The 27,776-nt window shown below is 39.7% G+C and overlaps 1 protein-coding gene across 1 annotated transcript; it reads right to left on the reverse strand.

The window, feature by feature from the left end:
• Positions 1-1,964: 1,964 nt before the first annotated feature.
• Positions 1,965-27,733, reverse strand: aacs (acetoacetyl-CoA synthetase). The gene is made up of 18 exons (XM_028414971.1): positions 27,420-27,733; positions 26,178-26,281; positions 25,162-25,282; positions 24,463-24,576; positions 21,673-21,770; positions 21,203-21,317; positions 20,790-20,871; positions 20,520-20,673; positions 18,304-18,384; positions 17,895-18,019; positions 11,806-11,870; positions 9,870-9,992; positions 5,990-6,103; positions 5,131-5,256; positions 4,923-4,992; positions 4,443-4,501; positions 3,865-4,067; positions 1,965-3,750 (listed from the first exon to the last, which is right to left on the reverse strand). The coding sequence occupies exons 1-18, from the start codon at positions 27,556-27,558 to the stop codon at positions 3,613-3,615; spliced, it is 2,031 nt and encodes a 676-aa protein (XP_028270772.1). The 5' UTR covers positions 27,559-27,733; the 3' UTR covers positions 1,965-3,612.
• Positions 27,734-27,776: the final 43 nt, after the last annotated feature.

Below are 27,776 nucleotides of genomic sequence, written 5' to 3' on the forward strand. Positions count from 1 at the left end.
GCGGATAGAGATAAGTGGTGGATGATGTGAAATAGAGTCTTCATGACTGAACTTACGCTGAGAGCTACATATGTGAAACCATGCAGACGTTCCCTATTGATGGTGTGATCAGTCTTTGAGGGAAAAAGTCCCTTTGGGAAGCAGTTTAGATTAAACAAGTAAGAAGGGAGGGATGGGACATGGAAGATGGGATATGATGAACAATAAAGCATTTTATATTCACAAATTAAATAAATAAAGATGAGGTGAGAGGCTACATGTGGAACTGAATCCATCAGATAATGGTCCTTTCTGCAGAAATCATGCAGCTAATGCTAAAGAAGGAGAGTCAGCCTGTGAAATGTTTGGCCGCTGATTACCTGTACGGACCTTGTACCTGTTTGAAAACAGGTACAAAACAGCTCTCATTTTCTCTGTGCAGAAAACACCTCGGCACCACCGGTCAAAACAATTAGATCATCACAATTTAATTTGAATTTGAGTGCGTCTGGAGTGACTTACCCATCGGTGTCTGTTAAGTACAAAGTGTACTGTACAATCAAACCGTTAAGTGCCACTAGGATGAATCACACACACACACACACACACACACACACTCAACAGACAGCGCCTCTGTGGGTGGGGGTGGGGTGAGGGGACTGTTTGGCACTTGTCATCGATGTGCATCAGATGGTTATTATTTGTGAATTTCAGCTTTTCATTTGTCAACATTTCAACAATGTCTTTTCATACTAACAATAAAGACAATGTCAATGTAAATAAATGAATTAATTAATAAATACTCAGACTAAACTTTTTCTTTTACAGTGGAGGAACTGGACTCTAACCAAGTCTCACTTTTCTATTTTGCGCTCTGTTATGTTTTGAGTTTGGTTGACTGGCAGGTCTGTATGTTCACACTTACAAAGGTTACACTGTGAGCTTTAAAACTGCCAAGTTTATTTCTAAAGGAGCCGTCTGTCAAAATGACTGGCTTCCAAAACACACACACACACAATTACTCCCACAAACAAGTCTGTCAGTACTTCATTCTTTACCTAATAAAGCAGCACATATACTGAAGAGGTCATCGCCAGAGGTGTCAAGTAACAAAGTACAAATACTTCATTACCTTACTTAAGTAAAAATTTTGGGTATTTATACTTTACATTTTCACAAAATTATCTGTACTTTATACTCTTTACATTTTAAAAATTGACTCGTTACTCCCATTTTATTTTCGGTTTGTAGGAGCCATATGTGATCATGTACTAAAATGCCATATACAGTATGCAGCTGAAACGGGTAGCCTAGTGCATCCCAAATTGTATTAATATTATAATCACTATGGCCGCTAAACAATACAACAAATAAAAAACAACACACTTTTATTCTTTTATGAGGTGTTAGTGCAGAATAGGCCCATGGCACATCCTAAGCTTAATGCCACCCCCCATGTTACTTCTACTACTGTCAACCAGGAGATGCCACCATGCATGCAAAAATTCCTATATGGTGCACAGATTAAAAATGTTTCTTATGCAAATACCCCTTAGAAAAACTCACTTAGTCAATTCATGTGAAGGCTTTTCCACTATTATTCTGAATAAGAATATTTAAAATTTATTATGGATCATGTAAGCAGCATATTCCATTTTTATATTACAAATGAGACCTTTATCCCAAAGCTTTTTCCAATTAAAAAGTAGGATGTATGGGCGAAGCTGTAAGGTGAAACACGCATATTATGATGGACCTGCAGCACAAGCCTTTTCAAATGAAAGGGTTGAAAACAAGTTTGCCAGTGGGAGATAAATGCACAAAACATCCTGTTGCATATAAATGGGAATTTTAGTTGAATGTTAACAGCTTATATATATATTTTGAAATAAGGAAGTGAACATTGTGAGCACATAAGTGTAGCCAGTGACCAACATTATGCTTTAAAAACAGAACAAATTCTCCATAGGAAGGATCCAAAATCATTAGTTACATCTTATTTATTAAACTTTCTTGCATCAGTAAAGCAAGTAAAATTTACAGTGTAAATTCCCTTTAAATGAACAGTCAACAAACAATCAACACCCATATTTAAGTTTGTAATAAATGAGTGGTGCAACAAAAAACAACAACAAAAAAACATGCATACACCAGAATGGACCAGATCTGCCACCAGAATTCATCAGTACCTTTGTCCCATGTACATGACTAAAGCGTGACTGTAAGTGGACCATCATCTAAATATGATCCCCGCTTTCAACCTGTGAAGCTTTACAAGATCCCTACAAAGAGCTCTTATGCACAAGACACATAGAAGTTCCACGCAGTCCACAGTGGGTGGAGCTACTAATGGTCATGTTCATTTTGTGTGGGGAGCCTGATTTAAAGGATGAACTGTGGACATGTTTATTCTCATATTTAAAAAAAGAAAAAAAACAATCCTAAAACTGTAACTGTGTATTAAATGTTTTCTCCAGCTGGGTTTTATTCATAGTTTAAATGTACCCCTGACATTTATATCTAATTTCACATTCTGGTCAGGCATTTGTTTCTCATGAAAAATGGTAATGAAAGCAAAGTGAGAGTGTTTTTGTTATTATACACCGCTCAGTTCATCTTTAATAGCATTAATTAGGCGTTCCCACACATCATTAAGAACATTTGAATAAATAATTCTGTTTTCCCTGTGTACAAAAGTACAAAAGAAAACACACTGCAAGCTATTTAAAGAGAATGTTGTTCATAACAAAAAAAAATGAAACTAACACATGAGCCAATTTATCACGAAATGTTCCCAGGTTTAAACATAAGAAGAAGAAAACAAAACAAAAACTGACAACCCTCCAGACTCCTCGACTCACTTTAGCTTTCAAATGTAGGTGCCTATATTTAAACGCATTATGTTAACAGAATTTCACAGTCCAAAAAATATATTCAGATACATATACTGTATGTGTATATATATATATATATACACACACACACATACACACACACACACATTAATAAAGCAGTAAACATCACATAACGATATGGTGAGCCACAGCTGAGGTGTTAATCCGAGGTGTTTGTGTGTGCTTATCAGCACAACTCCGTGGATTTTTACTCTGGGACCCACTCAGAACCAGCGTCGGGGTTAGAGGCAGGTGACACACAGAGATATGGTTCTTCGCTGGCTGATAGTAATCAAACTGTGAAGCCAAAGCGAAGCACTCAATGCTACATTTCATTTCTTCTCCATTGTTGTTGGTTTCAGAGCATGAGCCAATTTTACAAGTGCTGCTGTGCACATCATACAACACCCAGAGCTTCATTCAGCTGCACAACATGGCCGACAAGAAGCAGCTGCTTGATTGATAGTTAGCCTATGGAAGAGTATATTATTTATTTTCTCATATCAACGACGTATTATTATACACATATGTTACTTTTGTATTATTTTGACATACATATTATTATTTAGGCCCTGTATAGAGCTCAGGGTGCTTGCACAACTACCGCTGCAATGTACTTTGCTCACCTCCTTGTACCTGTGAATTAAGTTAATTTAAAAAAAAATAAAATAAAATAAAAAGCTAAATCCTTTCCAGGTGGTCTTTTGCAGGTCCTCTCCCTGGCTCAGGATAGACCAAACTAATAGTTTTGGAGTTCAGGAATGTTTTTGTAGAGGTCCAGTGAATCAGGGTTGGAGAATGTTGCTCTTTGCGCCACCTCCCAACCAGCAATCACCTGCTTCACCGCCACCTCCACCTTCTTACCGCTGATAGTGTACTGAAAGAAAAGAAAAGGGTTGTCACTCACAGGACTGACTTTTTCCGTTCGTAAGCAGTGTGCCAAAACTGTTCTGACGCGCTTGTTCATATCTGATATTCATACTTCACTTACAGGAATTTCTCTGGTCTGCAGCAGCACAGCAGGGACGTGTCGAGCAGACAGAGCTTTTCTAATGGCTCCTTTAATCTTCGCGACCAACTCCGGACAGAAGGCCTTGCCAGGTGCCATCTTTAAGAACAAAATAACTCGCTCCTCTCCGTTGGCGTTGTACTGAGGAACACAAAGACTGTCTGACACTTCCTCGAACGCCTCCACTGCAAGGAGGAAAAGAAGAGGACAGATTAGAGGACAAAAGACACAAAACTAAAATGAAGAGAGCAGATGAGAGGCAAAGAGAGAAGAAGAGGTGAAAGGTGAAGAGAGTGAGCAAAGATTAAAAGAACGCCAGAAGTACAGAAACACCACGTTGTTCCTGGCAGTAGTAAGACGAAATTCTGCTTTTGCTCCATTGACTGTGATAATCACAACTAAGAAAACTCAAAATGGATGACTGAATGGTAGAATATTAATTATTCACAGAGATAGAGAAGACCAGGGCTCAATTTAAGATCACATAAATACTTTACTCTTTCCTTTTTTTGTCTTTTATGTCTTACACCCACATCTTCCTTCAAGACTTCAAGACTCACCGATGTTGTAGATCTCTGAGCTGCCGAATCGCACTCCGTTGGGGTTCAGTGTACCGTCACTGCAGAACAAACACAAGTTCAAGGTTCAAAACACCAGCGTCTGTCACGGAAAAGCTGTCTTTGCACACAACATGCAACCCACTTCACATAAAAGACGAATATTTACATGCATACAGAAACAATGTATTGTTATTTGCACATCTACCTGTATAGTTCCCTATTTTGAGTTCATTTCCCTGATGGGTTTTTGTGCCATAACGGCTCATGAGATGCTGCAGCTGATTAAGCTATCTTAACAATATGAATCATGCCAAATCTCAGGCCATTTTAAATGCCATTTATTCTCTTCAAACAGAATTAAATGAATGCATTAATTATATTTTTACACCATTGTTCTCTTACTAAATGAATCGTGATACAAAAGAAACATTTCTTCAACATCACAGTCTCTCCCCATGACAAAAAAAGATAATGGCTGACCTTCTGCCCAGCATGACAATGCCTCCTGTCTTTGGGTTGATTTTGCAGTAGTCTCCATGGGCCCAGACACCTAGAGGGAACAAATACGCTTAGAGCGAATTCTTCATTTGGTAAAAAGTTCAGGCAACTTAAAAATACATCCAACAAAAACAAGAAGAGTTTTTGCACATGCATACTGCATATACGTTTGTAGAATATGTGTACGTGCCAGGGTATGTAGAGAAGTATGCCTTAAGATATTTGCTCCCATTCTCATCATTCCAGAAGTGTGTCGGCTGGCAGGGAACTGGCTTCAAGCAGACAAGCTCCCCACTCTCTCCCCACACAGGCTTACCTGTTATAACACACACACACACAGATTTATGCAAGAAGAAAAGATAGACAGGTCAGGTTTACTGCAAAACAACACACGTAGCCGGGCATAAACACACAGGTAGAGTATAAATCCTTTTCAGGAACAAAAAATATATAGCGCTTTAGTGTGTGGTTTCACACAGCCCCAACCTCCTCCCTCAGGAAGGTGTTATAGGATTAAAGACTGACTAAAATAATCCCAAACTCTTCCTACAAAACTGCCTTTAAATTATCCCTCAATCCACTCTCCTTTGAGGTGGTGGAGACATGCCAGTAGAGCCTGCAGCAGGGAGCTGGGGAACGAGGGGCTAAAATCAATGGAAAGCATAAGAGAGCTTTGAAGACTTCGAGGAAGAAAAAAAACACACTTGGATTGTTAATGAAAAAAAAATGTGTTTCCCTAAAAGTCTGTACCTGTATTTTCCAGGAAAACTTCACTAATTATTCCTGCGATACTTCTGTCATGGCCAGCTTTATTCATTCCAGCACATACACACACATATACAGGCTCTCATCAAATACTTTGAAACGGCAGAAATAACCTGCAGCTTAAGGAACAGAGAGATTTTCATTTAATCCCTCCTACCTACACAGTCCCTCGGTCCCACTTTTCCTAGACATTGTTGTCACTGTAGATTGTGCCTTAATTCACTTGCTAGGGAATACAAATAGGAAGAAATACTATTTGAATTGTAAGCAGCGCGCACCCTTACCGTCAGGGTTCCAGGCTTCCACAGCCATGCCGAGATTTCTTGTTTGGATCTCTCCCCGGTACACTGGAACTGTCGTGTTCTGACCCATGAAACACGACACAATGTCAGTGCCGCCTGGGAAAAGAGCGGAGAGAAAGTTAATTTAATTAATGGTCTGAAATCAATCTCTAAATTCAACTTCAATTTGGATTCAATTCTCAGAGATGGATAAGACTTACTCCACATTTATTGACCACATTCTGCCATGATCGTTTCACATTTGATCGTAGCAGATCACTTGAAAACAGATTTTCGTTTACATTGTAGATGTAGCTGAAGGATTTACAACCTGTGACTGACTGAGTGCATCTGATGCTGGGTAGCCTAAATAATCCTCTGATGTCAAGGGTGCCTACAATCTGTACAAGGCACAAAAGCGCTCCAACGACATAACATACAGTCCGTTCTATGTGTGCGAGTGAGGAGGCAGCTCTTTTCTTTAAAAGCTTTGTTTTTCATCCTCTGTGAACACAGAGGTGATTTGACTTACTGAAAGAGCTTCAATTTTTGTTTCTGCCAGAAGATTTGTAAATTGTCAGCATGCATTGTACAAGGCTTTTATGTTTCTCTTTCATAAGTGGGGTCTTCTTCCACTGAGCCCACTCTGATTCAGAATGCAACAAATCTACAGGTCAGTGTTAGCGGTGCAGCCAGGGAGGTTGGCTACAGTCCCATGGACCATAAACTTTACAATTATATTAGCAGCTATGGTCACGGAAGCATCAAGCTGCTGGAGGTGGTCTGTTAACACATAAATCTGACAATGCAAGATAATTATTCTCTTCCCTACCTCATGGGAGAAGTATTTTCTTCTCTTTTGACTATTCACTTCATGTACACAATCATAACTAACTTTACAAACCTCCATTTAAGTCAGTAACATATCTGATATAAGACAAAAACCTGCTTCACTTTTAAGGGATATCAGTCATTTTCTCCAGAGCACTGGACATGTTTGTACATTCTAAACTTTGTTACGATGTGTTAGCGCTCTGCTCCACCTCTACTGACCTAGTTCTATTCACAGCGTATTCCTAAAACTGTCATAAAGACACACACACATACATCCAAACATCTATACATCTATACATCTATACATCAAGCATCTACTATTTTTGACTTGTTCTATTCATTTTCCCTGCCATTGTTTGTTCTCTATACCCCTGTTTCGTTCCCCTCCGTATCACAGACTTCATCCATTCATCTTGTTCGCTTTTCTCTCAACTGCTCTCTGCTCTTCTAGTGCCTCTTCCTCCTCTCCTCTGTTCCATTTCTTCTGTTCTTTACACTCGTTCTTTCTGTCTCTCATTCTGCCAGGTTCTTTATTAAGCTTTAATTGGCTCCCAGGAGGAAGTGGAAACTCTGTCTTCTGATTAAATACACACACTTATAGTGGGAAGATACGCAATTATTTTATTATTACGCTCACCTTAATAGCTGGGTACACACACATGTATGTTAGTATATTGTAAGCCAGAAGTCACTTTGGCTTTTTTCAGGAAATACACAAGAGCTGTTGCTGGTTACAGAACTGCCTATTCTAAAGAAAAGAAAATCGTTTTTGAACTTCTATGTTTTTTATGTGTATATATCTGCATTCGTTTGTGGAGGTGTGAGTGCTCTGAACATCCCCCAGCACGATTTGGGGTGGTGAAACCACCAACTGAGACAAAACTACCAACCTACGGATGCATTCATACATTTCAAAAATGAACTGTAAAAAAGAAATTGCATAATGAAAGCCAAAAGATTATGTCTCAAACACAAAATCAGAATCCAATCACCCAGTGTGATGACAAAAAAAGAGAAGCAAAGGAGCAAAGAGGGAACAGTGAGGTGACATATGGGTAGTCAGACGGAGGTATATTAGGATTGAGGGAATCCAGCAGTGAAAGTGTTAAAATCGCTCATTGAAGAACAACAGGGGTCTGACATCCATGCTGGCAGGAAAACACACACACATTTCCAAATACACAACATCTCCCAGAAAGAGTTTGCATGAACCAAATAACAACATTCAACTGGAGCACATGTTTGTGAACATACAAACACACACACACACACACGCACCGAGTCACACAGGGTGAAATCGGCAAAGGGGCCCATCACATATGTCACTGTGACCACCAGTCAGTCACATATGTTGTGATAAATCCAAACAACACACACACACAGACAGACTTATACACACACACACAAACAGAGAGTTGACCTCGGGGGTCAAGGGTAGGTCGGTTGGCAGCCAACAGGGTTGCAGCCTGCTGTTGCCCTTGGCGACAAGGATGAAACTGACTGGGGTTAGGCATGCAGTTTTGGCAGTCACACACACTCACAATTGGTCCATAGATTCAGAAAATATTATTCTAATTTAATAACAAATGAAATATTCAAAATTAAGCCACTTGTTAAGTTCTTTCAAACTGACCTCTGTAATTTTTAATAACCTTAAAGCTTATTTAAAGTCCACTAGAGACCAAGTAACATAAATTCTTTCACTAGATGATATATATGAGACACTGTGTGTGTGGCTGTGAACTCCAACTAGCTGTACGCACATTTAAAAAAACAAAATGGCTATGTGTTGCAGTGTATATTGGGTATATAGTAAATGACATTATTTTATGAATTTTAGGTATAAATTTATGCACTACAGCATGTACTGTCAAGAATGTGCACAACTGAGGAAGAGATTTGATGCTATATATGCAAATTTTTGCTTAAAATTCCACAAGGGTGGCTTTGATAGAAGTGCGAAGTAAAGTTTTACCTCTGAGACACGACTTAAAATGATTTTACCAGGCCTGTGAATTGCTAAGTGTTGAAGAGTGGATGAATGAATAAGGATCAGACATAGCCTTGGTCATTATAACTATCTAATTTATGCAGTGGGAAACAGTATAAAGGCATAAAAGTGCAGAGAGTGTATGCAGAGACAAGCAGACGGGTGAGGAATTTTATAATAATAATAAAAAAATGGTACTGTGGTGGTACCATTTTTGATGGTTTTCTCATCATCTCTCACCAGATTTCTGCCTGGTGATTGACATTTTGGTCGTCGCTCGTGTCCAGTTTTTCAACTTGCATATCTTTGTGTGCCTTCGCATTTGTGTGTATGTGCATCAGCGGCTATATGCTACACCCATTAGGGCTGTCATTCACAATGATGTTGTGTATGTGTATGTGTGCACAAGTGCGATGCTCCAAGCTGCTACTCAGTGTGCATGTGTGTGTAATCTGTCAGTCACCCAGGCTGTGCTAAATGTTAAACATTTCAGGACTCACAGAGAGAGACAGATAGAATTCTATTGCCCTGTCAACATTACAATGGGCTGAGAGGGCCTGTGTGTGTGTGTGTATATGCATGGGTGTCTGGTGGCATTGTGGGCGGTGAGGAAAATGTACAGTTCTATACAATTCATTTTTGAATTTTCTTTTTGTCAGTTCTTTTGTGAAGCAGGGGCTTTGTTGTTTTAGTCTGCAAAAGTCTCTTGAGAAGTGGTTTTAAACTCTACACATATACTGTTCAAAGCTGGGTTTTTTGAATATTAAAACAGTGTTATTATTTCCCAGTTACTTACCATTTTTAAATCAATCAGACCTCAAATGAAAATCGAAAAAAATAATTACGTTTTGGATTTTTTTTTCTCTGATAATCTCAATCTGTCGATATCAACACTACAATACAATTAATAGATCTGTGAACAAGTGAAATATTTGAAATAGACTTCACAAATAATATATTCATGTGTGAAGGGGTACCAGTATATTAATGATTACTTCGGCAACTTGGATTGTAAACGTTAGAGATATAGGTTACGATCATTTTGCATTATTTAGTCACCTGAGATGGAGCCAAGCAGCACGTTGCTCTTTATGCAGCGGTAGACATAGTCATAGCTCTGAGGTTTGAGAGGAGACCCAGTAGACAGGATAGTGTGGAGGGACTGGAGGTTGTGTGTTTCCGCTGGAAGGAAAGAAACAAATGATTTAAATCACCTTTTGAATAACAACTAGAGTCCAGTTTACAATCAAGTATCAAACATGATTATGTATCAACCACCGATGGCTAATGTAAGGTTGTAGTTTACACACAAACAGCCCCTGTATGTGAAAAGATAAATAACAGATTCACTGAGAGTTTTGCAGATGCACTATTATGTATTGTTTTGAGATCAGTGGAGAAAATCAGTTTTCATTGTGGTTACCGTATCAAAATCATTTCAGATCTAACCGAGCTGCAGCCAACAATCATTTCAACCAAATTAAAAATCCACACGCACAAACAAACGTTAAAAATGAGCGTGCACCTGTGAACAGCTGCGGCTCCCTGCACCCCAACATGTTGTGTTATTGTGGCTTGCCACCCTGATGTGACAGAGCACACATGTAATGCCACGCACACACACTACACACATTACGCACACACGGCTTTAGCCATTACGCCCAAGATCCATGTGTTCGCTCTCTGTCACACACACATGCCCAAACCACAAGCCAATAACACTCTACGAACTAATAAGCTTCCAGCAACCGACCCTCACCCCATAAACACACACAGACACACACACACAAACAGTGGGAACTCTTGCTACCCCCCGCCATGCCTCCAGGTGTCCAGTCCAAATGTCAGCCCAGGGAAAAGGGCTTCTCCACTGGGGCAGCCAGTGAAGAAGCTCCCCCTATCCTCCCTGGCCCAGTGGAGGCACGCTTGCATGCACACACATACACAGACACAAACATCTCCCTTTGCCATGCTCTCATTCTCTAATAAGCATCCAAATGTGCACACACATTGCCAACTGGATCAAGTGGCTGGCTGACAGAGACAGAGAGCAAGCAATGTTTTTTTTTTTTAAAGATTTTGTTTTTCATGCCTTCCTGTTTAGCAACAAAATTGGTGTTCAGCTAATTTATAAGTTGCAGACAGGCAGACACACACACACAAAGCAGGTTCCATGAATAAAGATTGGCGGCGATTATAACAGCGCAATGGGACACACAGAGAGTGTGTAGTCAATAAACATCGGTTATAAGTGCTATAATTTAACATAAGCAGGGGTAGAGAGGAGAAAGAAAAGAAAGAAAGGAGAAGGTTAAACAAGTAAGTAGTAGTAACAAGTCGAGTAAAAAACAACTAAGTCCTTTGTATACGTTATAAATGGTGATTTAAATGTACGGTAGATATGAAGGAGTTGAGATAAAAAGGTGGAAAAATTAGAAAATTAGCAAAATAAATGCTGCTTGATGAGCCTAACCATTTGTGCTTTGTTCTTAAAAAAAGTGCAGCAATTATTTTAGCATGCACTTCTAAACATATTTTTTTTTGGGGCCCACAAATAGCGAAGAGCATGTATGAAGGTTAGCAGGAAGGCTAATAAGCACTGCCATGGCCCTGATTATGTGTAGAGCGATCTGGTTCTCTCTCTAGAGAGCTGTGTCACTAAAAGCAATTAGCTGGACCTATCTGTGATTCATATGAATTATCATAACAGCACTTTCATCCTTTCGATTCAGTGTCAAACAGCAGAACACAGGGCAAACTGTTGATTCATGCAGTAAATGGAATAAAGGACATTTAGAGTCAAACAGTACCTCTATTATAATCATTATTGTGTCCATCTGCTCTTATTGTTCCATTCTCCAAAAGTAGATGTGTGTGTGTTTTTTGTGTGTGGGTGAATTCTCTCTGCGAGTGCCTGCTTGTTATTTGTGTGCGTCCATGTGTGTCTCTGCATGTCTGTCATGTTCGTATGTATGTGGCTGGGACTAACACTCACAGGGTTTCAGGTTCCTCTCCTCCAGGACAGCCAGCCACTTGGCCCCCGTACCGAAGATAGTGATGCTGGAGAAAATAAAATAAGGGGAAAAAAAGAGAAATACTTTTTTTAAACAAAGTAAAAGAGGGATAAGTGAAGCATTCTTGTCCAACATTCAGAAAAAAAAGTAAATGCTGTCCGAAAAAAGACTTATTTGCGTCAGTGTTGCCAACGATGACAGTCATTTCAAAGGCCCTCCTACATGCATGTATTCTGCATTATGACAGCAGGAACTCAAAACAACAGGAACCAAATTAGCAAATATTATGAAGGGGGGGGGGGGGTGGTATAATTGTTGTTGCCAAATATCTTGACAATTTGGCCGGACATTTTCAAGGAGATGCTACTCTTAACAAACGTTTTAGGCATTAAGACGCCTTCTCTCCCCTGCTACCTCTGTTCATCTGATCTGCTTCACTTGGCAGGTGTATTGCTGCTGCTCAGAGTAAGAGCTCTGTTTTTTCCCCCCATTTTCATTAATATGAATGTAAGTGACTATTCAGCAAGTGGTCAAACGACTAAAGAATGTGCCATTAATGGTAAAGCATAAATGAAGGTGTCAATTTGCTGAAGTAAGCATGACTTTAGTGCTGAGCCTGAACTCTAGCATTGCTTCATTTGTTGCTCTGAGTCTATGTGTGACCAGGCATAATTCCATTGTATCCGTGCAGAATGCAAAAACGTACCAAAAAAAAAAAAAGGCAAGAGTTACTGAGCAGCCTTTGCCCTTAATCCCATCTGCTCCATTGGAGCTGCTCAGTAGCCTGGTTGTAGGAAGAAGCTCCCAGGGGGAGGAGAGTGTGTCTCACTGTGTAAATGTAAAGCAAGGTGATGTTGAAACACAGCTTGTGTGCTCAATCAAGCCTTTATGGATAGATACGAACTGACTGGGAACCGACTTTAAACTGAACAAACACAAAAAGTGTCAAACACAAAGCTGGTCAGTCTAGCATAAGAGGTCGAAATGCATTGTTTTTAGTTGAAACAGTTCAGATGAGAAGGTATCGACACATTGTTTGTACACAACAGTCCTGGAATGAAAGTTTCTTCTTTGTGAATGGAAGTCAACCTGACAGCTGACAACAGCTGGGCAACATGTGGACAGCACGAAGTGACAAAACGTCCCACTCTGTGTTCCCCTGCAGTTTTAATTTTAAAACAAAGAGCCTTTTAAAGTCTGTCTCGGCAAATGTGGGTATTTGTGTCTCCAGTCTCCCTTCCTGTCTTTTCAAGTTATTTTTGTTGACATCAAATCAATCAAATTGCCTCCTATCACTATGGTAACTACTTCTGTCAATCAAACATGAAAGAGAACCCATCTCTTGGACACAAAACACATGTCTGACGCTTGACTGGTCAAAAATCAGGAGTTGTTTTGCGATGGAAAAATGTGATTTGCTCTCAGTGGTTCATATCGATTAGAGATAATAGATGTTGCCGAGCAAGTGAAGGAAGGGGGTGAAAGGGCAAAATATAATATCTTAGATGAAATAAAAGGAATGACCAGACACCTCATGTCCATGCTGCTCCTGCATGCCTTAACATTTGTGTCCTTTCCTCAAATGTTTTATCACAAGCTGCGTATACTTCACTTTGTCACCACATTCCTGTATCTGTCTAAAACATGCAGTTAAATTCTGGGCCCTAAAATCAATAACTTATTAAATTGAGGGTATTTTTTTTAACTTATTTGTTACATGTAATATATCACAAATAATAACGAGAAGGAGAAAATACATTTCACCCTCTGTACACACCTTTATTTAAACAACAATAGCGTGTAGAGCATTTTATTTTGAAGGTCTGTTAGATACGGCTTATACCTGTCCCCCACATTTAGTTACATCCAACCAATCCTGCAAATGACACGCATAAATTCTCATTCTCACTCTCCATTCTACCCCATCATCTCTGACCCCCCATCTGCATCTGGATTTGTTCATCGCTGGCTACCATGGAAACAGTCACTCTGTTCTGATTGGAGGCAGGTGGCCAGGTGTGGCTGCTAATTGGGTGTTTAGGATGGAGGGTGGAGGAGAAGCTGTGAGTCTCCGTTTGTGAGATGTGTGCGGCAGCATGTGTGAATGTACCTGAGACGGTTTCAGGGGAGACATGTGACTGGAAGCTACTAAGTCAATAAGAGATACTCAGAGACAATCACACGCAAGAGCACCTCCCAGCAATTATTGTGTTAATGTGTCTCTATGCATGTTGTGATGCAGCAATTGAAGCCCCAATTGTCTGCATGCATCTTTTCTGAACGGCTCTCGCATTTTGTTCCTCAGCCTGGAAAGATGTAGGAATATAAATACGAGCCACTGCTCAGTCAGTATAATATGATGTCAGACCATACTTTGAAAGGGCATTTGTGTTTTGTCACTTTCACAGTAAGTTAATGGGATGTGCTGAATTGAGGATATGTAAGTAATGTTTTAATGTTGTCTCCATTAGATTTGGTACAAGATTGTAAGAAGAATCCTCTCAGACATATCAGCTGAAGACATAATGGACAAAAGATGGCAGAGACAAGAAGGTCCTTGGAGAAAACAGGAGCTTCCAAAGTCCCATTCACACACAGAACCTGTCACACATATGAATGTGTAACCTTTTCTTTCCTCCACACAGGAATACTGCCCATTTTGTTTCCACTACTGTCCTTGTGGATAGTTTCACTAAATTTTTTCCTGCATGACACGCTGAAAAAAAAAGTTGTCAGGGTATTTGGGTGGGTGCACAGAACTGGAGCCTTTGTATAGTAACGACAATCTGTATGACTGTGTATATGATTATATCAGTATACATTTACAACAGTTCAGTACTTCACCTTATTGTTAAGAAGTCATACAGTTTCTTTCTTCAGCTAAATTTGTTATGACAAAAGGCACAGGATTTACGAAACCTTCCTCTAGCTTTTCACAAAGAAGTAAACCTACATTAAAATCCATTTTTCAAATAGGAAGTCTGTTGAAAAATCACACGTCCCTTTTTTCCGTCACAGACATTTCATTTTGTCAAAACACATCTACAAAGAGATTTAAAAGTAAAAAGTCAATTGTTCAGCAGGATACGGCAGTTAAACAGTTATGATTATCATGACAAAACTAGCCAATAAAATCCAAGGCGACGTGGGAAGCCTCAATGTTAATTTCACATTTTTTAACATTTTCGATGTCTCTGACAGATTTAGTCCCAATTAAAATGTCCAACCTCAATTCATAAGATGAGTGTAAAAATCATGTCAGTTTCTCCCAGAGGATTTTCTCCCCCCCCCCCCCCCCACATAGTGTAGCTCTAGGAGCAGAAAAATATGTCCGAGGTGGCAACATCAGCACTTAATTGGTTCAAAAATCTCCGCACAGTATAAAAGGATCCATCCATCTTTCTGTCGTGTTGGTAGCCCTTCACTAAATTCCTCTGTGTTTTTCTTAACAGTGTTCTTATGCGTAGATTTTTCCATAAAACTGGGTGAAATAGAGTATTTATTTTAACAAAAGCTACCAGAAATACTTTGGACCATGCAAAACAGACACTTATCATTCAAATATCCTAATATTTGATGAATCAAATGACTGAAAATGAGCTCATTAGCTTCAGGATCTACGCGGTGATCCTGTTAAGAGATTCTGCAGGAGTACAGATTTCGTGGCTACTACTCCCAACGTGTGTCAAAAATTCTCCCCATTATTCCCTTCCTTGCTGAAGGCAATATGCCATCTCTGAAGATGTGTCTGTGGTATCACTGCCTTGAAGGAGCTTACTTTTGCTGACCGCTGAACTTTTTTTTTTTAAACCACAGCCTGGCTGAGAGTACAGAGTCGACACAGTCAGGAACCCTACAGTCTCCAACTGTTCCTTCTTGCTGTACAATTGCTTGAAGTGTGTGTCAGGTGCAGTTTGTTAGTACGGAATAGGAACTCCTTATTCTGCACCTATTTATTAAAAGATGTTTATCACACTGCATTTAGATAGACTCCTGCAAAGTTTATAAAAACTAAATGTTTGAGTGTGAATGACAGACTCTCGGGTGTTTACTACGCAGGGACAACATTTTCCTATTCTTAATCCTATTGTTAATTTTTCTATTCTCCACTGTCCTTCAGAGGCCAGACCATCCATGCTGGTTAAATGTGTTCAGAGGCCATCTTAGATACTGCATATTGGTTTAATGTAAAAAAAAAAAAAAAAAACACACTACCAGAATACAACTGCTGCTCTAATTACTGGCATATCGTGCTTGGGAGGCAATTATCCTCTACATTTTACAGTCCCACACAGACCGCTATGCCCTGTCCAAAACTTACATTTTAATTGGAAGTCCCAGAAGTGTATTGGGACAACATAAATTGCATTCCTTGTAGCACACAATAACCAAAATAACATTTTCTCACCTCTTTCCTACCAAATGTAAACCAATTAATTGCCTGTCTGTGTACACACACTTACACACTTGAATTCTTGCCCATTTGCTCTTACTGCCTTCAAACTATAACTATAAACTATAAGATCAATACTAGGCTTAACAACTTCTGTTTATGGTGCTGATAGCGGGGTTGTTGGGAGGGGTTATCAGGACATTTACCAAGATGGAAGTTTTGCTGTAAATAACTTGTGTGTTACCCTAGATGTGAATCAACAGTGTGTGGAAATTTTTCTCTGGGTTATAAAGGAGGGTTATCTGATGCTTTACAAAGTATCTGCTTTACTAATTTATACCTGTGACTGTAAAAGAGGGGAAATGTTTCTGAAGATGGCGTCTGATAAAATGCAGTCCTTCAGGTTCATATGTGATGTTCCTGTTGCCCAGGTCAGGTGACCATCCCTAAATTCCAGTTGCTCTGGCTGTTTTTTACACTGACCTGGGTTTTTGGGTTCATCCAAATTTACAGCTTCACCATCAATCTCCATAACAACGGGCTTAAGGGATGGCTGACTAGGCTCACTTTAAAACGGCCCTTTCCGCTGAGTGCAACACTTCGGTGCACTTTCAAAATGACAGCGAGGCAGCTCATTTGTGGCGATCAATAAGGAAGTTTGGGTTGTCTTTGGATTGTGTAAACTTTTGAGTTTATGTGAAAATACAATAACGTTTTCTTAAAACAGCTATTTGGCATGGTGCCAGGTAGTTTTTTTTTTTAAATTAATATACAATTACAAATAAATCTGGCCTGTGCAAATGAGTCAAGATAAACAAATCTCCACCCACAATACTCATTTTATTTCCCCTCCCTCTATGTATTTTTATTTCCCTTTTCTTTATAAACAAAGTAACTGTTTCCCCCTCTCTCCTTCTATTTTAATAAATAATGAATTAGTGCATAAATAATAAATGTTTATTGTATGATCATTTGCTAAGGGTCTTGGCTCTAAATGCACATTATAACCAGTAAGAAATTTTTATTCATGCCTTGGCTTGGCGTGTGCATGTGTGTGTGTGTACGCACACAGGTTGTTGAATGGGTAAACATATTACTAATTCTGTGGTTAAAAACAAGACCTCCCAGGAATTCTTTACCCTTTGTTTGTGCTCGTTCTGACTCTGTCTGCATTTGCTGTTTGTTTGTTTTTTTTTCTTAATAAGCCTGTTTCTAAAGCTCACATATTAAAATACTCACTTGTGTGAGCTGCATCCCCTTACTGAAAAAGCATTGCAAGATGCACTATTAAATAGATATTGGTCCAGTCTATAAAGAATGTAGTATGTCAGTCTTTTTAGGATGGATTTTATTTTGAATTAATTTAGATCCTTTCACACCAAAATTGATTGTTTTTGCAAAAATCATGAACGTCAAATCAGAATGATTACACAATAATTGCTATACTTGATGCTTCTTTTGTTATTTATGCTACCTTATAACTGTGTAAACAGGAATGGTGCCTTCACAATCAAAGAAAAATATGATTTGGTGACAATAAAAACCACAAAACGACCTTAGAACATAAAGCAGCAAACAGCACAACAATCCTGCTCAGTCATTCCCCTTCATCAGCCTCTCCTGTTTGTACGTGTGTGTGTGTGTGTGTTAGTGCCGGTGCTTGTGTGGCTAACTCACCCCAGCTGGTCTGTCAGGTTCCACAGTACATTGGGTGTCGGCATTAGTGGTGAACCGTCGTATAAAACCACTGAGGCTCCCACAGCCAGGGCAGACACCAGCCAGTTCCACATCATCCAGCCAGTCTAACACCACACACACAAACACAGCAGTTAGTTTATCTAGTAAAAACACTCCTTGCTCATCAACATGGATAAAGTAGAATGTAGCGAAATGGATAGGACCTGCAGACATGATAGTGTTTCTTCATTTTAATGCATGCTAAGCTGAGCTGCATGCTATACTAAGCATAGATAAAATCTACTCAACAGTTTTGCCTGCCATTTCATTTATAACCAGTATGTATTGTACTGTAACTTTTCACCTTGCCTGAGTCAGCATATAAAGATAAATAACATTGTGGACTTACCGTAGTGTAGTATATGATTACATCACTGGAGATCATATTCCCATGGAGAATGTGTTCCTTCAGGTGCTGAATGAGAGTGCCCTAAAAAGACAACAATTAGGCAGCTTGAGTACGACTCTACATAAATATTGCAGTTTCTCAGTAATAGGCTTGGGCAATATCATGTTTTGGTTTTTAAATGCAGGAGAAACGCCTAAATACCATTAAGCTGTTATGTTGTAGTGCACAATTAGTGCCACCAGAGGTCAGTCTCTACTGGTGACACAAGCAACTGAGCTAAGAAAGATTCTATTATTTTATTATAAAACATTGCCATAAAAATACACAGAGGAAAATATAAACATCAGCTTAAAATATTAAGCAGATGGCTGTATTTAACTACCAGCCTGTCACATCATTTCCATTCATGCCACTGGCATGTTGGTATCTACCACACTGGATCCTCTTTCAAGAGCCTAAAAAGAAGGGCCATGTATTGTCCTACATGCTACACTGACTTCTATCAGCTCAGCCTTTGGGTTTTTGTTATGCAAATGCTACCCTATGCTATTTGCCGTGGTGAAATGTCACGAAAGGCTTTAAGGTGTAAAAAAGGCATATCACCCAAGCCTAATCAGAGCTCAATTATCGTATTACTTTATCAATTAAGCGTACTTGCTTTGCAATAAAGACACCTAAATTGATGTGGGAAAAAAGGTGTATTCACATAGTATGCTTTTCCATAACTGAACAGAGGCCTCTACACATGGAACTTTAACAAAAAGGGTAATTTGTGTTGAGTGTGACTTCTCACAGTTGAGTAGGAGGCTAGGCTATTATTTCTGGTGGAGGGTATGAACTGTATGAGTGTAAATGACTGTGTGTACTATTCTACATAAAGAGGTGTTCCATGTATGAGTGTCTATGTGTGTATGTAATCGCTGGCAGGACTCAGCTGCCATACCCTCCTTTGGTGCGTGCCATCTTGCTACTGACAGCATGTTAACAGAGCCGTAACAAAGCAGATAGCACAACAGTACCAGGGCTAATTGGCCAAGCCAGAGAGGACTGCCAGCGTCACAATACGAAATGTTTTCACCAACGCATTACTGTCCAATTATCGGCCGCATGGGGAAAGGGGAAGGGGGGGGGCATTAAAAAAAGAGAGGCGAGATAGGAACAGAGAGAGAGAGACAGAGACAATAAGAGAGAGGAAAAAGGGATCTACAGCAGAGAGAAGCTAAGGCAGGAAAAACTGCAGATTTAAGGTAGAAAATCTATGTGAAAAATTTTGGCAGACAAAGAGGCAAGACGGAAATACAAAATAAAGTAAGAAAAAATAGATGTCAAAGAAGGAGAGAGGGTCAACAACTGTTTTGTGAAAATCGCACAAATGCGTTTCTTTGAGTGGGTTAACCCATTTTGGAAGGTGAGTGTTTCAAGTACAGTGGTCCTTTTGAAATTACACATTCTCCTCACTCAGATGTGGAGTGTAGCAGGAAAATGTCATTCATACACTCTCCTGAGACCAAGGACCCGTTCTAGGATTTGCTATGGATGTTTGCTGCCATCTTGTGGAAGAAGGTTCAACTAAAAACACAGCTAACACATCCAGGAGATGCGCTGTGATGTCAGTAAGCTTATCAAGACCAAATAATATTAATAGGATATATATATATATATATATATTGATAAAAAAGCTTTTTAAAAACTGGCAGACACATGTAAGAATCTGGATTAGGGCAAAAAAAGTAGACTCCCACAACGGCTTTCAACACATCATCAGTATTATATCATGAAGTTACATAGGATACAATTCCTCCCTGAAATCCATAGAATGTCAACTTTCATCATCTTCTTAACAATTCAGATTTTACTAAACAAATTTAAGCAGTTTATTCTAATTCTCCTTGAAGACATTATCTGTTCTTTTTGGGAGCATCGCCCTCTTTCCACATCTCTTGTAATCAACCTGTGCATGTGTCAGCCCAGGAAAGCTCTGCTAATAGATGTGACCTTTGTGTGCGTATTTCTGTTTGTGTTGTTCTAGCTGAGTCAAACCCTTGTGGAGCAGTAACATCATGATTAATACTATATAAGGATAAACAAGAATGCAGGAGGAGATAGTGACAGTATGATTGGTGAGAGCCATTTTCAGTGTTATTCAATAAAATGATCTGCCGTGTATCAACCTGTCCAAGTCAAGCTTTTTTTAAATTAGGGTTAATGCTTCTTACCCCAGCGGAGTGGACCATACATTTAGGAGCTCCTGTGGTTCCAGAGGAGTACATAATGAACAGCGGATGATTGAAGGGAAGCTGCTCAAACTCCAGCTGAGGGAACTGGTCACCTTCACCACGCCCAGTTGCCAAGAAATCATCGATATATATACTGTGGAGATTAAATGGTAATGGAAATATTGACATCACATAGGAGAGAAGAATATACCTCTGGTTTTCTTCCTGCAGCTTAAACACTTCAGAGTAATTGCATTTAAAGACACAGACCTATTGGGGATCTGAGAGAGGTCAGTCTCCTGCTTGGTGAGAGCATAGGGAATTACAACCACTTTTTTCAGGTCCGGCAGACCTATAAGAGGAGAGAGATAGGGAGAATAAGGCTGATGCTTTTGTGTTGTCTTCACACTACAATCATAGAAATGCAGCATTATTTCTGTGATTAAATAACACAGTATAGTAACTTATAAGGATATTTCTGTGGTAGCATATGTGTGTCATTCCCTACACTTTATTTAATTGTTCAGTCTGTTTAATACACAATACTATAATTAAATAGTTCAACTGGGAACAAACTTGACAGTCAAGTTCACAGCTCACAGTCAAAATGAACAGTCTTAAAGAGAATGGAAAGTCAAAAATGCATGGTTAGAGACACTAGTTCAGTAACTGTGGTCGCCTACCTTTTACCACACCGGTAAGCTTTTCCATGTGGTCATGTGTTTTGCCGTTATAAACAACAGCAGCAACAGAGAAGATGAGTTTTGGCTGGATTTGAGAAAACCTGTCAAGGACACCCTGAGAGAAAACGAGACAGTTACAAACAATGACTAAAGCTTTATTTAAAGATTAAATAATTTGAACAAGAGGAGGAAAAACACCCAGGTACACAGCATAGAACATCAGGATAGAAAGAGTAGTAGTTCTCTGAATTGCCAGAAGGGGCAGCAGTGTATAAGAAACAAGGATGCCACTGTGATATTAGTGTTCAAAATGTACACTACACTAGTGCTGCTTTAGAGTCTGCAATGAGATGTTTAAACAAGCAGATTAAGAAGGCTTAGTTTAGCCAATTTGTACTTCAATTTATATTGAATTATTCCTAAGTGAGCAGAAACTGAACAATTAATCAAAAATACATTAAAGTACTTACATTGACTCCAAAGTCGACGGACGTGGAGCTCCAAATGGCTCCGATGCTGGCTGCTGCTAACATGGCCTCCACTGCATGGATACCATTGGGCAGGTAACCTGCACAGAGAGAGAAAGAAAGAGAGAGGGGAGAGAGGAGCTTTTCCTTTCAGTCATGTCATATCAAGTTGTACTTGTTATGTTTTTCCTATACTTGCAGTGTTGTACCACACAGCAGATCATCATTATAGTGTGAAAATTCAAAGAAAGAAAAGAGACAGTGAGATAGAACAATTAGGATAAAATGAGATGGTAAAGGAGGAGGAGGAGGAGGGGTGAAGTGATTAACGGTAATATCGCAGAGAACATATTTCATTCTTAACAAGCAGAGCTGAGGTCATAATTGCTGTCTGCTGTGAATTATTCCCTGATCAATATGGAAGACGGTGCCCAGTGGTATTATGAGTCTAACTGAACAGAGCCAGATGATCAGAGAGAGAGAGAGAGAGGTGTGGAAACCTGCACCACAGAGCATGAAAATTACAGAAAGGTAAAGAGTTCATTGTTGGCTAGGAGCTCTCATGCTATAACATGCACTGATAATGCATATCTAATCTATATCAATAAAACAGTAATACAGTTAGTTCCAGCCACTGGTCAAAGGCAAACAGCAGCTGTATTGTCACTTCTTATGAATCATGACTAAATCACATGAATCAGATGTTTTGGTTGCTATGCTGACTGCTGCTGTAACTAGGAAGCTCGTCCTGGCTGAATGACATGTTGGGCTGACAGATCACCACCCTGCCACGCTGGCTCTGCAGGCTCTTAATCAGCTACTGTTATGAATCAACGTCTTGCTTACACGTCAATGTTTCACAATATCCTTACTGCCCCGTTTGTTTAGTCACGTAGACTGGTATAAAGCTTTTGTTTATATGCAAGACAATTTGCTTCCAGGTATTAATGGGCACATTTGGTGTGACACCAATACACACGAGAAGGAAAGAAAAAGAACTTTCAGATTCGTCCCTTTAGAGCTCAGGCTTAGCTCTGCGAGTTGTGTAGTAATTGAATAAACAAACAAGACTTGTGGACCACGAGTTTAAGTCAGCTGAGAGAATTTGGTGTAAGGGAGTCCCTCCTGAGAAACATTTGTTAATGTTCCCTGATGGACGGCATCTAGGATAATATCAGTGAGTCTGAAGGGTTAGGAAATTCATATGTTTGGCTATTTGAAGATGCTGAAAGACTATGTACATCCTGCATTAATTAGCAGTCCCTATTATTATTTTCTTGCTGGCATGGCCTTATTTGGGATGTAGTGTGTCCTGATAGAAATCATTTTTCTTAGTATTTAGTGTTCCTTTTTTTTTTTTAAAGGCTCGGCTTCTAAACAGGTTAGATATTGCGATAAATGTTGTCTATGTCTGCTGTGTGTGTGTGTGTGTGTGCTGGTTTGGTTCTGCAATAAAGCAAGGCTGGTTTCATCAGCTAAGTGCTTATATATCTCCTGGATTACAGACACTGACAAGACACCCTGAGGACAAGGACAAGGACATCTCTGTCTCTAACACACACACATTTTCAACCACTGAAACACATAGATTTGTGTTTAGATATGTGAGAAGGAGAAGAAGAGAAAAGGAGGCGTAAAGTTAAAGTCTCTCTTGTCTTGTTTATCTCACTCTTCCCTGCCTCTCTTCATCCCCCTCTCCACTGTGTAATGAGATTCCACCAGAGCTTAAGTCATTTGGCTAATGGATTTCCCTATCGCACTATCCATCTTTCTTCTCAGCACATGCCATGCATTTTCATACGTACCCTGGTCATTCTTAGACATAACAGTATACACAGACAGTAAAGCAGGAAATTCTACATTTTACACCTTAACTCCATCTATCTTGCTTTGGAGCGACCTTTAGTCATCGTTTCATTGAATAAAGGGTTCAAACATGTCAGATTGTTATGACAAAGCATAAACAGGTCAATACACTACTTATGATTTTAACCAAAAATACAATAATTGGTGCCTTTACTGCAGCCAAATAAACCAAAAAAAATGTGAGGGAGGTTAATTCAAAATCAGGGAGATGAGACGAGAACAGATTACAAAGTTAGTGTTGAAAAATATTGTAAATGACATGCATCAAAGGTGACACGTATGGCACAGTTCAGCGTCAGGGTGAGCTGTTAGTAGGCTGCCAGGTATAGGTATGAATGTATCAACGTACTTTACAGTAGACCATACCGCCTTGTACAAACATGAACTTTGAATAAATAAATGGCTTCATTCAGAGAGACCTGCAACTTGTGCCAAAACAACCAGTCCTCCTTACCAGTCAGCACATAGACACACACACACACACAGGCCTGTGGCTCTCTGAGCTCCTGAACGTCTGCAGTTTCAAACAAGAAAAAAGCATTTTTCTATACTAGTTTTGTGGATTTCAGAAAATGGTTCCTCTTAAGTTCTTTGTCTACTATCTGGAATGCCAAATGATGTGGTGGCAGTTCTTTTACAGCTTTTATCTTTATCTTCTGAACTGCTGAGTCAATTTAACATCCCTCAAACTCGTACTGCAGACCCTTCTCTCTGCTTTTTCTCTGAAATCGCTTCTTCTCTTTTCTCCCAAAAATTGGACTATATATCTTTGTCAGAGTGCAGTTGGTGACAGTGTGGTCACCATGATTGTTTCAACAGCTTGACTAGTCTGTCAAGCTGTTGAAAGTATGTGAAAACAAAAGCTTAGTAGTGAAGCGTCGATTCCTTGTTGTCATGGAAGATAAAGCAATAAAATGTGAAACTCACCTACAACTCTGTCTCCAATCTGAACGCCCATCTTCCTCATGGCTGCAGCAAACAATGCCACGTCACGCCGCAGTTCGCCAAACGTCACCTTCTTGATGTTGTCGTTTGCCTCCGCTGGTACAAAAAAACATGACACACAGACAAAATTAAATGCTTAAAGCTCAAATAAATATTTTAAAATCCAGAACTATCTGATCAGATGATTTGGCTGGGTTTTTTTCTTTGGCAAATCACTTTGAATGGTGTGAAAAATGTGGATTTTAAGGGTATGATTTATGCCAATGGTGGCTTTAAAATTCACATCTGAGGGGAATGTGAAATATAAATAGACACACACCAGAACAGCCCCCTTATCTCTCTAAGTAATAGTTTACAGACAGTCAGCATTGTGACCAATAGATCCTCTCATAATTACATTACAGCTCTTGGGGAAGGTTGTGTGCATGTACAAGGGCGCGCTCTCCCACACACACACACAGAGCAGTAAAGAAGGACCTTTCCATTAGTATGTGACAGCCCTGAGAGGTAGAGGAAGGGGAGGCAGCTAATCTAATAAAGTGACGTATGAAGCCCTGCTCAGCCCAGCATTGACTCAGCTACACCCTCATCTCTGGTGTTTCATATCTCCCTGCACTTCTATACCATTTGCAAATATTTGAAGATGAAAACCACATACACTATAGTACATAGCATACTCACTTGCAGCATAGAGCGCCACTTTGTCCTGGTCAGCATATTTAAGCAAGTTCTCAGCATAGTTGAGCCGAGCCCCTTTAAACCACTCTGGGACATCTGAGATCCGTTTGGATACATCCACCACCTGGCATACACACACACAAAGCAGAAAAACACACAAAACAATTATACATAAAAAAAGTGTTACCGACATTTCCTAATCTTACATAAAGCAAATCATTTGGTTTTCTTCACTTCTTCTTCGAACACTGTACTTGCAACAAAATCCATGGCAACAGAGCCCAATTGTTGTTGCAATATGTTTGATTGACTGGTTAATTGCATCCCTGTCCGCATAGAAAAATAATAAGTCGACAAGAACAACACCCGAACACGTCAAGTATGATATGTTATCTACGTGTACAAAAGGGGTGTGTCAACAACATGACGCAATTTACAACCCAAGACAGGCTCCTTAGTGGCTGTATCCAGGAGCTAAGCAACATAATCTGGATCGATAGTAAACAAAATAGTAACTGCACAAAGAGAATTCAAAATCAGTAAATCTTCTTTCGTCAGCTGGCTTTTTAGTGTAGCCTTGACATAACGGAACATTTTCACACCAACGAGGGATAACGAAGTGGTTGGAATTGCCATTATAATCCTGTGTAAGACACTAAACCTCAGACAGGATAGAAAATGATTGCAAACTAGAAGCAGATTTATTTCTTCTGGAGGTATTTTAACACCAAATATGTTCTGGATTGGTTACAGTGGTTTACAAGTAAACTATGTCCCTGCTCATGAATGCTTTGATGCTTTACCAAAATGATGACATATGATTGCTTGCTCTTGTTAAGCAACTCTTAGAAGAGGGCTAAGGAGTTGCCTACAGTCATAAAAAAATTCTCATCTCAATTCAACACAGCTCCAGAGTCGGTGTGTTGCAACACAATTTATTTCATATACATGAGCCTAAAATAGTGAAATATTGTATACTATTTACAACCATCTTTTTTTAATTGTTAGTCGACTCTTACCTCTTCATATGGTTTGGAGCTCACTACTCCACAGAAGCGCCACACCTCTGCCCAAAACTCTGCATAACTGTCCACCGACCACTGGTACAGGTCTTTGTAGTTGGCTAAAGGAAAGTAGGACCAGACATCAGTATAAGACAACTTCCAGTAAAACAAATCTGAATAAATCTCTGTCACATCCCACTGATACCTGTCAATATAACCAGAAGGCAACGGAAACTGCCACAATATTCCTGTTCTGCTAAACCTGTATAGCCACTCTCTTTATCCTGCCTCATCAATATGTAATTCCAGGGGATTCTCCAATATTTGGCTTCCTAATCAATGTGAATGTGAACGCCTGACTGAAAGGACAAGCACAGGTTATGGTGATCCCATGAACAAACAGCATTTGGAGCAGATGCTCCAATTCATTCTGGCTTTTGACCCTGCATGCATGTGTCTGTAAGCTGCAAACCAAAGACTCCTTTTTTTCCTTTCTCAGTTTGTTACTAATTAATAATAATAATGCAGAATTTCAAACATATCTTAACATAAGTAAAGGTTTATAATGCCACTCCTGTGAATTATTTGGCTCTTGAATCTGGAATCATTTGCTTTAAGGTGGTGAAAATGACCACACATCTTGGCACACATTTATTATTTTTCACACTCACACACAGCTGCCTTCACTGCTGCTCAGTCTATTTCCTGATTACATAACTCTCCTATCTGTCTTTTTGTCTCTTCATTCATTTATTCATTCACTAACCGACTGACCAAGTTTTGCAGGATTCCTGCAGAGCCTGTTAGTGTGAACTGTCACGACTGCAAAAAACAAAAAATACATCTGAAACAGGCCGCTCCCTCCTTCACTGTCCTTCATAGCTTTAGGAATGCATAAATGAAATAACACTGCAGCGGTGTAAATAATTATTACAGACCAGGAAATGATAAAGATGGAGGAAGAAATCCTTCGCAATGTTACTAATACGTGCACATACTGTGTTTATGCTGATTCACAGTCTATTGAGGCTGTTACCGTTCAATTTTAGACTGCTAGGTTTAAATGTTGCAATGACAGCGGTCGTTAAAGACAATAAACCGTTTTTGCATCATATATTTTGAGACACAGCAGCTCTGCATTTAGCTTCGTAGGTCCAATACAATCCTCCTTGTTTTCTCTCCTGCACACCTCCTCTCCCTCTGTCTGGCTCCTGGTCTGGCTCCCTCCCTTCCTCCTCCTTCTTCCCCTCTACTCACCCAGATTAAGTCCGTAGTCCTGGTTGACCTGTATCCTAAACTTGTCCATCTGTGTGCTCCTCTTGGAGTCTGGGTACCACAGCACCTTGCTCTCCATATCCATGATTTTCTCGCTCTTTCCTTCCATGTCTTTGGACATGTTTGTTGCGTCCCTTTTTGTTGTAAATAACAGTTTAGCGCGAATCCCGAGCACCTTGTAACTCAGGCTAGCTGACCCTGGGGGTGACTGCTCGGGGTAAATGAGATCACCGGTTAGCTACTTAGTTTGAATGGCTTGGTACCTTATGTGCGCTACAGCTAGCAGGGCTCACTGTCAAAGGCAAAGCGTGGGGTTGTCAAGAAAACCTAGCACGACAC

The sequence above is a fragment of the Parambassis ranga genome, chromosome 9 (assembly GCF_900634625.1).
Source record: "Parambassis ranga chromosome 9, fParRan2.1, whole genome shotgun sequence".
In the NCBI taxonomy this organism is placed as follows: domain Eukaryota; kingdom Metazoa; phylum Chordata; class Actinopteri; family Ambassidae; genus Parambassis; species Parambassis ranga.